Here is a 16485-nt window from a genome sequence, read left to right as displayed (position 1 = left end):
ACACCAATAAAGGCCTAATAAGAGAAAATCCAAATAAATACCTAGAGGTGACAAAAAATTCTTAAAATTTTTATATCATGTTCTCATATTAAAAGGTGAATTATCATGGATAGAAATAAATTTTTAGAGTTATGAAAAAATTATGAAATGTTACTAGTGAATAGTAACTGATAAAGTGTGGAATGGTTTGGGATTTTGAGTTGGTTTGTGACCATAATTTTGGACTAGCCTAGACCATTTTTGGGGCCCACATTGAGCCCAATAAGGGCCCAAATTTGTGCAGCTTCTGGACAGCTCCATATTTAATTAAATAAAATGTAAAATTAAGAGATAAATCTTGGAAAATTCTAGAGTTGGGACAATGGTTAAATCTGAAACTTTGAGACACTTGGTGGCTGCCAACACACTTCATTTCCTGCCACCTTGGATGTCCAAATTGAGAGAAGAATGGCAGATTTCATTTTCTATAAAATACCCCCTCCTAAAATACAAAAAAATGTTGGAAAAATAGAAAAACAAGTGCAGCTTTTGTCACTTTGGTTCCAGCTCTAATCAACCAAAAATCTTGAGGTATTTGGGCAAGGAATCACTTAACTTACATCAAGAAAACATCAAGGTATTCTTAAGCCTCCTTATCCCCAAGTTTTACACTATTTTAGTAAGGGTTTTGGCTTGCAAAATCAAGTGTATATGCTGCCAAATTTCAGTTTGATCATGGAAGGTTTAGGGAATGATAGAAACCCTAAATACCAAGTAAAATAAGCAAGGTTAAGTGGTGTATGGATTGATTTTTGGAAGAAAAACAAGTTAGGGATTTAGAGGAGCAATTTGGCCAGCTACTGTTCATGTTGAAGGAAATTGTTTTTCATTGATTTGATGATTCCAATGGATTTAAAACATATTTTTGTGTAAGGATATACTATTGGGAAGTGTTTAAAATCATTATAATCAAAAATGAAATTTTTGAAAGATTATACCCCTATTCGGCCAAGACGAATTCATGGGGAACAAGTTTGATTTTCAAAAGTCTGATTCCATATTTAAATTCCTTATAAAAAATTGTGTAGGAATGAGTTATTGATTCTAAAGGAAGAATTATTTTGTTAAAAATCAAAGAAAAAGGGGGGAAATTATTAAGTTAAAGATAAAGTGTTATATTTAAGTGGTTTGGCTATTAATGTGGGTTATGTTTATGCTTGATTTAATAGGCTTTGGGAGGAGGAGTTAAGGAGGATCATTGTCCCTTGAGGAGACCAAATTAATCAAGTGATAAAAAGGTAGCTTTGTATTATAATTTGATTGTATATCTTGCTTGTTTAATGTGATTTGTTATTTTCTTGGATTGAGGAAGTTGTATTGTGATTTTGGTTGGTTGGATACCCTTGGTTTATGCTTTGGCCAAATGCATTGAATTGTGTTAATATGAAAGTGTGAATGTTCCTCTCCTAGCATATTGTGGATGTGATTTTATGTGACTTGAGGATGTCTTGGAGTTCTATAACATGTCATATTATAACTTGCTTGATTTGCATGATAATTGTAATTCAAATGCTATTGAGATTTCTTTGAAATCTCACTCCTCCTATGTTAATTTATGTACCAAATAGGGGATGTTTCATCCAATCGCATGACATTGTGAAATGTGAAAATACCCTTAGCTTTTTTTCGGAAAGGGGTTTGTGATCAATCCAAGTCAAAAGCAAGGCACTTGTCTCCTCCTAGATAATATCATGTTAGGTAGGGTGAACCTACAACAGACTCTCAAACGTTTGCTTAGACACCCCCCCAACTCCAGGATGTTTTCCCAAGCATCAGAACGGGAAATCTAAACCCTTTTCTTTTGAATGAAAGGGTGTGGTTCTTATCGCTAAACTGACCAACAATGGGTAAAATATTATTAAAACTTGGAATAAAGAAGAGAGCTAGAAAATCCCAAAAAGAAAATTGAAGTGAGACGAGGTGAGAGTGATTCTGGACAAGGAGGGAGTATCCAATGGACAAAAGTTGACGCATCAAATGTTTCTTTTCTTTTATTCTTTTACATTTCAGTTAATTTATTTTTTATATAATCTCTTCTATACTTATACTCCTCCTGTCTATTTTAAATGTAAGATTTTCATTAATTTTAGTTGTCATATTTATCATTTTTTAAACTAATTTTTCTAGCTTATAAATTGATGTATAATATAATGTATGCAGGAATATTTTAGGGAGATCATGTCGCATTTGTTAAAATCAAATAATTTCTTTTGCTTTCTTAATCAATCCACCCAAATTAGTGGTTTTGAATGGTGGTAGAATTCTTCAAAATCATCTTTTCGTGATTTGCAAGATAAGTTTTTAAAAGAAGTTTTGTCTCAATTTATGTGAATATACTTATAATTGCTTATATTAAGCAGTTCCAAACAAACTCTTACATTAAAGATAAGAGAAGTAATTTTTTCCAAGACTCTTCTAAAATTTATAGATCTAGGTTAAGTTTGTGTAATTAATCAAATTTTCAAAATTTTTAAATAATTATAATATGATAATTTGAAAACATTACTTTTATTTAATCTAATCTCACCTTGTTAATTTTCTCATTTTCTAAAAGTTATGGTTTATTATGCTTTTTGGTGAATTTAGGAGTGTTGATAAACATTTAACAAGTACTCATGAGTAAAATAACAAGAATTGATAAGAAAATTTACAAATCTTGATTGTCATTATAGTATGTTTTAATATATACATAGTAAAAAATGTGGATGAATAGATTAATTAAAAGCGACGCGAAAAAGCTTCCTTTTTTTTTTTTTATAGTTGCAATCCTAAATTTTTAAAAATAGATGAATGGATAAAATTAAAAAGCTCCTAATGTAATTTTGAGGCCAGAGATAGTTGGTTAAGAAATAAAAGACTCAAAGGTAAATTGATTATTCAAATACCGTATTTATGGGGGAAATTGAAGGTGATGAGGGGAAAATAATTAGTAAAATTATTTAAGACCTAAAAACACTGAGGAAACAACATGAGATATTATTTTTGAGATTTAGAATATTTATGAAAATGTCTAGTTTCTCAAAAGTGACCTAAATAATTTTAAAGTTAATTTAAAGGAATTAAGAGCCTATTTTCCTGAAAAATTGGAAAAAAATAGTTAGAGGATGAATTTTAGCTCCAAAATTTTATAAAATAAAGAAGTTAATTTGTAAATAAAATATTATAAAGTAATAAGGATTAATTTTTAAATTTATCTATTAGTTTTAGTACAGATAAATAGAGGTAAAACGATAAATTTACTACTCCAATTAAAAAAGTAAATTTGGACTAAAAGGAGGCTCAATTCTTGAAGCCCAGAGCGTGCTGGCCATTGCCAAGGGATCACATGAGGTTGATTGCCAAGCCAATGGGCCAATGCGATGGCAAAAGTAAAGCTCATGAATGAGCTCTTTTAAGTGGAATTTCCCTTTCCTAACTTCTCTCTTCACATCCAAACCTTTGATTTGAATCTCTTTTCGTGTGCGTTGAGGGTCAAATTCAAAGAAATCTTTCGAAGTTATGCAATATAGCACAACTTGAGTCGTTCACCCTTTTATTTGAAATTCTGAGTTAACTAAGTGCTAATTAAAAACATGAATGAAATGGGGTCAAATTTGAGTTGTAGAAAACAAGATTAAAATCCCAAGGCTAATTTTTTTTTTTTCATCTTTTGTTTATAAAAATGGAGTCATATGGAAATTGATTGGATTTAGGAAATGAAAAGAATGAAAACCTCTTGAGAATGGAATTTTAGGCTATCCTAGTTCATTAAATAATATAGGAGTTAATACGATGTAATTTGTATTGACAAAATGTAGTCGGTTCCTTTAAGTGGATTAATGCTTGGCCACAACATAAATCCAACACAGATTCACAATAGTCACATCATTAAACATTAACATGCCAATACCATAATCATCAATGAGTTCAAATAGGGAAGCTTATATTAACATATACTCTTTTGGTGTTATTTGTAAATTACTTCTAACATGTTTCACATAGACTAAAAAAATCTTAAACTTTATTAACTCTCATTTAAAAGTTAACAACTTTTCAAATTTAGTTCTATTTAACATGCATTATATCTCATGTAAATAAAGTCAACACAATAATAAATGGAAGCTAAAATTATACATCCATACAAAAAAATTCTCTCAGTGCTATATAAATAGGATCAAAAAATATATTCTCTTTTTACACTATAAATAGAACCACAGGAGTAATACTTTAAGCATTTAATCTACACAAATCAGTTCCAAAACATAAGATGCTAATACATGGAGTCAACCAAAAAAGGAATTCAATCCCAACACATTACAATGACGAACCTAAGGCGAGGAAATCAAAATACATCGCGAGAACATGAATCAAGCTAGAAAACTCCCCATTAAGCTTTAGAACTCAAGTTGTTCCATCCTCAAGAAGTCAAGTGCTCAGTCACGCACAACCATACTCTTGGCTCCAAATTGAAGCAAGAAGGTAGCGGCCAAGGAGGAGTGATGGAAAAGATGAAAAGACTGTTTGCTAATTAATTTAACTGTATGCAGACGGGTCGCAAGTAGTATAAAAAGTATCATTTCCTTAGAGATTAAGGCTGGACGAGTTAAAAATCATAATTATGCTCTTGATTAGATTGAGTGAAGTAATTGTTGTAAATGAAGTAGTTTAATATACTTTGAAAACAAAGATTAAACTTGAAATAAAATAAACTTGACTTTGAGACAAATAAGGATCTAGGGTTATTTCTCACTATTATACTTCATAAAACTTGATTAGTAACTTTTCATTTAGTGTTTAACGATAAGTTAAGTTAGCCCAAGGTTCACAAATATTAACTAACTTTCTCAAGTCAAAAGCAAGTTTTGCAATCTTAGTAAAACTTCACAATCTCTTGCTTTCGTTCAAAAAGATTATACCTTGAAAACCAAAACCCTTTTTGGACAATGCTGGGTCAATAAATATATCTCTATTCTATCAAGAAACCATCCATTTAATAAGCTAAATTTCTGCTGTAGCATGTTTTTATCCAAGTTCAAAGATTGATTTAACTTTCTCAAGCCTCAAGCAATCAACAAATCATTCCAAATGGTGGCCAATAACAAGGAAGCATTAAGCTCAAGATAAAAATAATATAACATTATTATTAACACTAAAGAAAGAGTTAAAACAAGACTTAATCCATACAATAGATCAAAATAACCCTAGAATGACTACTCTAACTACACATGTTCAGCAAAGAGCTGCAAATACATAGATATTTTGCAACCATTACAAAAACAAAGGAGAAGAGGAGAAGAAAACCAAGGAAAATGAAGGAAGAAGCTTCCAATCTCTTGCAACTTAGAGCCTAATGTTTCCAAGTTTTAAAACCACCAAACCTAGCAAAGCACACCTCCAAATAAGCCCCCAAGTCTAAGTTTGTCAAAATCACGAGTTTCCTCTCTTATATGCCCTAATTTTTAAGTTACAAATGCAAAATGCATGGCTGTAAGGGGACAGACACCGCGGCAGATACGCTCATCCACCGCGGTGGATTACACAGAATGGGAACTTTCTAGAAAGGGTTGGGCATCGTGACAAATATAAACAGGCACTACGGCACCTTATACAAAATGCCTCTCCTTCTTTTCTGTTGGAGACATCGTGGCGACTTGCTTCAGGGGTCATGGCAGACAGTGCTTTTTCAGCCTCTCTACCTTTGGTCTTCCATCTTTGCTTGCTTTGTGTCCTTGATGTTCCTCTGATTAACCAAAATTGCTTGAATCTTTCTCCTTGTCATTTATCTTTCAGCTCTTGCTATTTCCTGCAACAAAAATCTTAGAAGCATTGCATAAATAATCCCCAATTCTTAGCATAAATCAAAGTTTACTTTATCAAGCCATATTTTCTAGCTTTAAGGAAATGACCATGCACAATTAATTTCTAAAACCCGGAAAAGAGTGTTAAAACAAGTTGAATTAGTAGGAATTTTGAAAGGTTATCAAAGACATAGAAAGAATGGTGGAAATTGGAAAATGATGGAGATAAAGGTGACAGCGTTGGAGACCGATGGTATAGTGAATCAAGGTGGTTTTAACCGAACCTAGCCCCTAGAAATTACCCAAAATGATGAGTTTGGCTGGGTCTTCCAAGTGGGTGCTCTAAATTTGGCCGAACAACCCGATTTTACTATGCTGTCACGCCGTGCGCTATGGTGCACTTTTCTTTTAGTAGTCATTACAAAAAAAGAAAAAAAATTTAACAATAAAATTTAGTGACAGAATTTTTGTCTTTAATTAAAATAGTGACAGATTAGCGATAAAATTTAGTTAATGATAAAATTGTTTCAGTCACTAATTTCATCATCACTAATTATTGAGTGATGGAATTTAAAATTTCATCCCTAATTAGCGACAAATTACTGACAGGAATTTTTCATCACTAATTCGTCGCCCTAATTAGTGATGGATATCTAGCATAAATTCTGTCAAAAAATAGTGATGGACTTGTGATGGAAATTCCATCACAAATTGGTGACAAAAATTTTCGTCACTAATCCATTGCTAAATCTTTTTTATTTTGTAAATTTAAAATACCACATGGCAACTGTTGATTACTGCCATGTGTCATGTCGGTGACCGCCACCTCATCACTGCCCGCCACCTCATCACCGCATGTCCATCATTGTGAGCCATCACATCATCACTAATAGCCACCTCACCTCTTCCTCTCCCTCCTATGATGTCACGTCATCCTGTCATCCACGTTGTCATCATGTGTCCATTATTGTGAGCAGCCACGTCATTGCTATGTCACATGAAGGAGTGTTGGTTCAAGCCTGAGACCTCTTGTAGGCATGTTAAAGTCTTTGCTAATTGAGTTGAGAAATACCTATGAAATTTTTGTGCAAAAACAAACATATATACTATTTCTAATAACAAATACAAATATTTATAATAAATATTATATATAATTTAATATATTATTCTTTATTTCAATTTAATTTTTGTATTTTAGTAAAAAATTTCTAGTAATTAATATTTTTATTCAAATATTTAATGAAATAATAAGTATATTATATATTTTTATTTTTATTTTCATTTATAATATTTTTTTATATAATATATTATTTAAAAATTATGATATATTATATTTTTATTTTAATAATAAATATTAAAAATAATTTACATATTTATATTATATTTTTTGTGACGAATTAGTGGCGGAATTGCGACTGAAATTAGTGACCGAAAAATTCTGTCACTGATTCTGTCACAAAATGTTTTGTGATGGGAGCTAGTGATAGATTAGAAAGAAAAAATTATCACTAATTTCTATTACTAATCTTTTTATAACAGAATTAGCAACGGATTTGTAACAAAATTTAATGACAGAATTAATTGGTTGCTAATTTAGTCACTAATTTAGTGACAAAAATTTTGTCACTAAATTCTATTGTTAATTTTAGGAACGGAATTTGTGATGGATTAATGGTGGATTATCAATGAAATAAAATGCTGTAACTAAATTTTGTCACTAATTCCCTGTTTCTTTGTAGTGAGTAAGGCTATGAATTTCTAGCCTTTTGATCTCTTTTGTCATTTTGAAACTTTGTTTGTGATTCTTTTGGTTTTCTGACAACAACGTTTTGGATTCTTATCTGGCATCTATCACATTTGCTCCAATCTCACAAATGATCTGCAATAAAGTTCAATATACCGTAATACCAAATATCTCCCAAAATAAAAATAATTTAGAGTAATCATATAAATATGACAATTTTATTACCATTTTAATGTTATTTTCACGCAATTATCTTTTGAACACAATAAAGCATAAATGATGCAATGATGTCCCAAATACATCATATAAACCCCACAAAAAGCATATAAAATGCTATACAAAATACCGAAAATATGTAGGAGCACATCAGCCTTCACCTTTGTCCTCAAAGTGGGCTTTAACAAGATCCTTTTTTTTTTTTTTGGATAGTAAACTAGATTTTACATCTTCAATGGCCAAGGTGTTTGAATTTTCATACAACATTATTTTCCTCAAAATTATTTACTACCTCTGGTTTTAATTATAAGACCTCATTTGTAGTTTACAAACAAGATCTTATAAATAGGACCGGAGGGAGTATAAGAGTAGCGAGGCAATGAGACGACCATCAAAACACTTCTATTTTATCCTCATGTTCTAATTTAAACATCGATATTAATTTTCCAAAATCATAATAATATAGTGGAATTAAAATAATCAAGATGAGGCCCAAGAGGGCTGGTCCGACTGGTTCGATAAGGGGAAGGCAAGGCGCCACGTACCCACCATGTCTTGGGCTCGAATCCTGGGAAGTCCCTGCCTGGGGGCGACTCTGCATTAGTCTACATCCTTTGGATGTGGGATACCGGAGGGAAAATCCAAAAAATAATCAAGATGAGATTGTATAAGAGTACCTTCAACCCTACAAATGCTGTATAATCATTCTTTGAGACGAAGCTTGTTTGCAAAAGTTTCAGATACACACAGAGACTCCAACTTAATTTCCAAAAGAGCCTTTTTCATCGAACTCTTTCCATTGCTCATCAAACATAGTCACTGGCTTATTTTATTTGCCTTACCAAGCAAGGCTTTCCTCCAACCCATTCTAAGTAAGAATAGCCTTCACTTGAACTCATTAAATTAAATTGCAAAAAGCAATCTTGCAATGAAACTTCTTGATGTCAAACTCTATGATAATAGACACCTCGAGAATTTATAATCGAGAGCCAGGCTCTGATGCCACTCATAAGAAAGCATAAAAAATAGGCGGAGATGAGAAATATTAACAAGCGGAGTTTCAGAGAAGTAAGAGTAGTGAAAATAAACATGAACTCGATGATAAGTAGAGATATTTGTGATGGAGCATTTAATGATCCACAGATGACTCATATATTGGGCTTAATTATATTGATCATCATTTACATGAATATGCATGAACGTACCAGTCATAAGATTACCTGGATTTACATGAATTCCGTACTAATCTAATGGTTTTCCGTACGAAATTTAGAAAAATAAGACATAATTGAAATATATTATTGACTTGGGTCGTCTATTACAATTGCTTTCTGTGTAAACTACATGCACATGGCTGGGGGAAAAAAATATTGGTCCTATTCTATAGTGTGTAATTAAAGAAAACGCGTCCATTGTACGCGCGGCTGGTGAAATTGGATTGTTCTCCACCCGGCTATAAACTATCGCTTTATTTCCTTTTTTTAATATAAAAGTTTGATTACTAATATATAAGAATTAAAAAAATTAGTTAAGTTATTTTTTTTTAAAGAGAAAGTGTTAGCTTCCCCTGAAATATGAATAGTTTGGTAAAAAAAAAAATTATAAATTTAAGAGATAAAGTTGATTGACATCTTTCATTTAGAATTAGAACAAATCCCTCAACTTGCTTCTACATTTAGAACAGAAAGAAATGTCACCAGTTAGTTGCTCCCGAGACAAAGCCACTCGTCACGCTTGGATGAGGCCTTGGGCTTAAACCCGACATTAGCATGTTTTATGTGCATGCGTGTATTTAAATTGTATTAAATAAGATAAAAAAAGCACCAAAATAAGTAGTATTTTGAGATATTTATTTATTTTTGGGCAGAGTTGCTTTATCTTCAAGATTGTGACATCAGTCTTAAGTATGGTAAACAAGTGTACAACTATTCTTGCTCAGAAAATAGGCTTTCTTATGATGAAATGTAAATGTTTTATAGTGACGCGCCGCCTCTAAAGCACACACTTGGCCAAAAATTTGCATTCGCTTTGACTGCTAAAGAAAGCCACACGTATTGTTGTCTTTCATGCAGTTTCTATTTGACTAATTCTTACCCGTTCCTCGCACCTTAATTAGCCGCCACGTATTGTTAATCCTCTTGATGAATTGTTTATAATCGCTATTTCGATTGCTAACTTGATTTGTTTTCTATAATGAAAATATATCTTATTGGTCAAATAATAGAAACAAGTGGCAAATATATTTTACATTTCTAAATCACAAGCCAGAAATATTTAATATTGTTTTAGGTAATTTTATCTTCTTCTTGTTTTTTTTTTTAAATAATGAGCATCGTGTACACGCGTGAACAGTTTATCTATCTCTCTCTAGTCATTTGTTTGATTTATTCTATTATTTCGCCAACTCATATCCTTCTTCGATCGCCCTCCTCGATTCTCGGAAAAAAGCTCCCAACCTAAGCTATGACTGTTTTGAGAAACCCTATAAATATATATGTAATACCTCCAGGTTAACATAACAAAACACAAGCGGAAACAAAAGAACCAAGGCAGAACAAGATGGCATCAATCACTTTTAAGCTACTCTTTACCCTCACTCTATTTTCTTCTCTTTTCTCAATATCATCATCATCCTCTTCTTCTTCATTACCTTCCGCCGTAGATTTTTGGTGCAACCAAACTCCTCACCCCGAGTCATGCAAATCCCACATGAACTGGTTTAGACCGAACCATCCGTCAGAGTTCAGGAAAATGCTGGTTCACTTGGCACTGGTCCAAGCACAAGACATGCATAAGGAAGCTCAAGAGTATGGCCCAAAATGTGCAACCAAGATGCAGAAATGTGTCTTCCATGACTGTTTGAAGCTCTATGACAATACCATCTTCCATCTAAACCGAACCCTTCATGCCCTACACACAGCTTCTTGCTCCCTATCAGACGCACAAACATGGCTCAGCACTGCCGTCACAAACATCGAAACTTGCCGGAGCGGCGCGTTGCAGCTCAGAGTCGGAGAGTTTACGGCTGAAAATAATGTGAGCGAGAGTGTTAGGAAGATGATAAGCAATGCGTTAGCCGTTAATGGGAAATTTCTGCAGCAAGAGAATAATACAGAAGAAGAAGCATATGGATTTCCCCGTTGGTTTTCTGGTCACGAAAGGAGGCTATTGAGCTCAAAGCGATCGTCGGTGAAGGCACATCTTGTGGTGGCTCAAGATGGTACGGGCCATTTTAAGACAGTGCAAGCCGCCATTGATGCATCATCAAGGAGAAGAGTGAAGACAAGGTTTGTGATCCGTGTGAAGAAAGGGATTTATGAAGAGAATATTGAAGTTGATAAGGATAATGAAAATCTAATGATTATTGGCGATGGATCGAGAGTCACCATTATAACTGGTAGTAGAAGTGTCAAAGATGGGATCACCCCCTCCATGTCCGCAACAGCAGGTGAGCTATTTATTTAACTTATTTCAGATTTTCTCTGAAATTTCAATTAAGCTCTTTAATTTATTTATTTAACATGTCTTACTAAGATCATTAAATACGACTTTTCTAAAATACAATTTTAATGAATGAGTGTGAGGAACGAGTCATGCTGTTTATGATGTGTGAATGGGGCCACTTGGAGATTTATCATGTATAATACAATGATAAAAAAAAAAGTATTTTAAAGAGTACTTTACGGAGTTTGAAATAAACATGTAAGAGAAGTTCAACTTGTATGAAAACACTTTATTTTAAGTGATTCTGAGGATTCCTAAACACCACCTAAGGTAGTTTTTATCAAATCACATGTTTCGAATCAATTACCAGACAAGCATTTAATTCATTTTCAAATTATAAAATTTCAGGCATAGATGGCGCTTTCTTCATTGCACGAGACATCACTTTTAGAAACACGGCCGGTCCTGAAAAAGGTCAAGCGGTGGCACTCCGATCAGCCTCCGACCTCTGTCTTCTACCAGTGCTCCATCGAAGGCTACCAAGACACTCTAATGGCTCATGCACAACGTCAATTCTATAGAGACTGCAGAATTTTTGGTACAATGGATTTCATCTGGGGCAATGCAGCAATTGTTCTACAAAACTGCAGGATTCTTGTGAGAAGGCCACTTGAAGGGCAAGCAAACATGATCACAGCTCAAGGACGAGGAGACCCATTTCAAAACACCGGAATATCAATAATGAATTCTCAAATTCGAGCCGCACCGGATTTCAGGCCGGTTTTACACTCATTTGAAACCTATTTGGGTCGGCCATGGCAGCAATATTCTCGAGTAGTTGTCATGAATACGTACATTGAAAGCTTGGTGAATCCAAAGGGCTGGTCTCCGTGGGGTGATGGTAAGCTTGCTCAAGATACGTGTTATTTTGGGGAATTTAAGAACTTTGGGGCCGGTTCATCGACCAAGAATAGGGTGCAATGGCCCGGGTTTCATGTCATAACTGGTTCAAATGAGGCAACCCGGTTCACTGTTGCTGGACTCCTTCATGGTTACAAATGGTTGCCTCGCACTGGGGTACCTTATAGTATGGGTGTTTGATAATTATATTTAACCTTTGGGCTTCCTACAGGGAAATTATATGTATTTGTCATTATATATCCTTTCATCAGTTTGTTTTGGGAATTCATTTAATCTATTAGATTGTAATGTACGTGAAGATGTATGTATACAATGTTCTATGATGGAATATTGGTGCTTAATAAATATAATACTAGATTAATTTTTCATGTTGTCGTCTTGTATATTTGTTCTTTTATTTGAGATCATATGTATGGGAGATTCTTTGTAAAATTAAACTAGTGAGTCAGATATCAGTTTCAGATTATTTCAGAAACCAGTCTCAAAAACTTAGTTTATTTTGATCATTACATTTATTTCTTTGTCAATCTTTCGTCGTTGGCTAACTTCGTTTTACAAAATAATATGATGTGATTTTGATTCAAATAATAGACAGACGTGCCAGGAATATTTTATACACATAATATAAATTTTATCGACATATGTTTGCTTTTATAATAAGTCATCTTGGAAATTTTTAAATTTAAATGACTTGGTTGTACGTGAGCTGATTCCAGTTATATATCTCTGTCGTCATTAATGAGCAATTTATTTTATTTAGGTGACAGATATCCTTCTTCACACTACTCCTCCATATTCAATAAAACAAAGGGTGTGAACAAGAACAATAGCAAAACAAAATATATTTTTTGTTAGGTACAATTATCCGTTTATTATAAACAATATGTTTGAAACACTATTGGGTACTAAAATAAATTGCTATTGTTCGCATTGAGAGGGTTGACATCATAGAGAGAGCTATAACTATAAAAAGTTTTGGCTAGCAGGAGGTTAAGTGAAGTGTCATAAAATGGAGCCACTACATCACTAGTGTCGCAGGAGAAGTGGAGTTTATGAGTTTAAAAACCTCAACTTTTATGTCATTTTAAAACTATAAAATTTACTACCAAAGATCATAAAAATAAGTTACTATATATTTACTTTGTCTAAACTTAGTATTCATGCCCTTAAAAGTTACATCCTGATTTGTCTCATTATTATAGAGATTTATAGCATTTGCTATGTTATCCGTAGATGAATAATCCATTATTATAAGAATATTGAAATCAAGTCATGTAAATTTGGGTTGCAAGACAGAGTTGTAGCCCAAGAAAACATTTAAAAAAATTCTCTATTCATTGTTTCAATAGATTTTTTGAAAAAAAAAATTACAAAGTGGCAAATTTAACAGCTAGCAGAAACCAAGTGTGATTGAACATTCCATAGTCTGTCATTAGCGGTGGCAACTTTGTACCGCTAAACTAAAATGCTAATAGCTTCAAGAGGATATTTTGATCATTAATTTGCTTCAATCTTACAAATTATAACTCTTTGATGTTACTCTTCACTTTTCAATTGTCCATTTTTTACCCATTGACACATAACTTGCAAACTTTACTGTTGGTCAAAATTATTGATTAATTAATCCACCAATACTACAGAGTTGGATTCATAAGTTAAAATTTTATGAACGAAAATATCCATAGTGAGATAGTTACCAGATTAGGATACAAAGTGAGTTTGAAGTAGTTGAAAAAATACGCAACATTTTTGACGCATAATTGGATTGTTACGTTTGATCTCATGTCAATAGAGGCCATCAAATAGATGCTGAAACTATCATTATGCAATACTGAGTCACTCTCTTCAAAAATTTCAATCTTAGGCTTTTAATAGACAACTAGATAGTTCATACGCGTTTTACATGGACTTATATTAAAAAAAAAAGAAAGAAATTGATAGTACCACATAATTTACCCGAAAAAATATTGATTATACAAAATCTTCTATTAATTATTAATTCTATTTCCGTTCCTTACTCTATAAACTACATGCACATGGGGATGGCCTTGATTTTCCAGTGTACGTGTGCTTCAAGAAAACGCATCCAATGTACGAGCCAAGTGCGATTCAATTACTCGTCACCTAACTAGAAATTGCTTCTTCATTATAAATAAGTAATGTATTGAACAAGTATACAACTATTATTTCTCAGAAACTAGTAAGGTTTCTTAATCATTGTGAAATAGTTGTAGACTCAGCCAAATATTCGTACTCTTCTAACGTTAAAGAAACACTTTAGATAGACTAATTCTTCACCTTTAGTCGAGCCGCCAAGTGTAGATTCAATTTATATATACCGATTTATTGGTTTAATTAATTTCTTAATGACTCCCTTAATTCCTAACTCAATCTTGAGACCACTAGTTGTGTGCTTCCTTAAGTAGCCTTTATCCAAGAAGTTGGGAATTTTTTGGGTCTGAAGAATTCCTTAATATTCGCTCTGTTTTTGTCATAAATTGATATTTGCTCTAAATATTAACTCGAAGCACATGCCAATAGAAAGAAATTTTTTGATAATTTATAAATTATGGTGAGTTTGGTTGGCTTTTACAACAAATATCAACTTAATATTACCTTAAAAGAAATTAGTTTTAAGTTCAGAGTGACTTGAGGATACTCTAAGTTATACCAAAACATAACAAAGTTATAACCAATAAGCATATATACATATTAGAAGAGAATTAGTTAAAAATTTATATTCATAAATAATATTGGACTTAATAGTGATTAATTCATATGACATGTAAAATTAAATGTCTACATCTTGACACCAATAGTTGAAGATTGTTTCTCATTAAATATAAATATATTTCAGAATATATCTAAATTTGGCACAAGCATATAAAAACATTTATTTAATTTTAATTGCAAAACATTTTCAGCTAATTTTATTTTCAAAATCTCCATTGGGAACTAGCATTCCTATTATATGTATCTCTGTCGTCATTGTTGACTTGATTAATTAATTAAGAAAACTGTAGGGACCCAACAAAAGGAAACAAAATGTAGAGACTAGACCAAAAATTAGGTGAAATGACTTTAAGTGCTAACAAATCAATTTCTTGTTGATTTCATATTATGCACTGATTCATTGACTTCTTGGTAATGTATATAATGACTAACTAGATTTTAAATTACAAAATTTTTAGGTATAGATGGTGCCCACTTCATTGCACGAGACATCACTTTTAGAAACACAGCCGGTCCTGAGAAAGGTCAAGTGCTGGCACTCCAATCAGCCTCCGACCTCTCCATCTTCTACCAGTGCTCTATCGAAGGCTATCAAGACACTCTAATGGCTCATGCACAACGTCAATTCTATAGAGATTGCAGCATTTTTGGCACAGTTGATTTCATTTGGGGCGATGCTGCAATTGTTCTGCAAAATTGCACCATTCTTGTGAGAAAGCCCTTACAGGGACAAGGAAACATGATCACGGCTCAAGGGCGAGGTGACCCGTTTCAGAACACCGGAATATCAATAATCAATTCTTGCATTCGAGCCGCGCCGGATCTCAGACCGGTCGTAAAATCATATGAAACCTATTTGGGTGGGCCATGGCAGCAATATGCACGAGTTGTTGCAATGAAAACCTACATTGAAGGATTGGTGAATCCATTGGGTTGGTCTCAATGGGGTGATAGTGATTTTGCTCAGGATACGTGTTATTTTGGGGAATATATGAACTCTGGGACTGGTTCATCAACAAAAGATAGGGTTCAATGGCCTCGGTTTCATGTCTTGACGAGCGAGAATGATACACAACAGTTTTCTGTTGCTGGACTTCTTGCTGGTAACACTTGGTTGCCTCCAACCGGTGTGCCTTTTGATATTGACATTTAAACTTTGTTTTTATAATTATTATTTATAGAATAATAATGTTATGTCCATTGTATGTTTTTTATTGATTTATTGGGAATTGATTTGTATCATCATTGGCCTGTGGATGTAAATGATTAATTCTTTGGTTCTTTGCTAGATAATAAACTTATGTCGGATTAATTCCATGTTCCTGTCTTGTCTGCTTGTCGATCTTTTCTTTGAGAAACGAGAAGAAATTTAAGAGTTCATTAGCCTGATGAATAGGGAATCTTCTTTATTAATAAAGGGGATAGAAGGAGAATTTTAATAGTTTAATATTATATAAGATTTCAATTTAATTCTTAATTTTATAAAGTATTTCGTGTTCTCAAATGATATTTTTTGTACCAATTATTATTATGGGAAAGTATGTAAAAAGTAGTTTGAAAATAGTATTTAGCAGAATGACCTAAATTTGATTATTATTATTATTGGTGCTT

The 16485-nt window shown here is 32.9% G+C and overlaps 1 protein-coding gene across 1 annotated transcript; it reads left to right on the top strand.

The window, feature by feature from the left end:
- The first annotated feature begins 10335 nt into the window (after positions 1 to 10335).
- LOC114727573 (pectinesterase-like) lies at positions 10336 to 16027 on the top strand. Its single transcript, XM_028914267.1, has 2 exons — positions 10336 to 11224; positions 15333 to 16027. Exons 1-2 carry the CDS (start codon positions 10336 to 10338, stop codon positions 16025 to 16027), a joined length of 1584 nt encoding a protein of 527 aa, XP_028770100.1.
- Positions 16028 to 16485: the final 458 nt, after the last annotated feature.

The sequence above is a fragment of the Neltuma alba genome, unplaced genomic scaffold (genome assembly GCF_004799145.2).
Source record: "Neltuma alba isolate B1F8T4 unplaced genomic scaffold, ASM479914v2 tig00012490_pilon, whole genome shotgun sequence".
Taxonomy (NCBI): Eukaryota; Viridiplantae; Streptophyta; class Magnoliopsida; order Fabales; family Fabaceae; genus Neltuma; species Neltuma alba.
This window is presented reverse-complemented; position numbering and strand designations above follow the sequence as displayed.

Excerpts from the sequence above, each read along its gene's own strand:
- LOC114727573 (XM_028914267.1), top strand. The coding sequence starts at position 10,336 with ATGGCATCAATCACTTTTAAGCTACTCTTTACCCTCACTCTATTTTCT. Across the intron at positions 11,225-15,332 it reads CTCCATGTCCGCAACAGCAG|GTATAGATGGTGCCCACTTC; the intron begins GTGAGCTATTTA and ends CAAAATTTTTAG.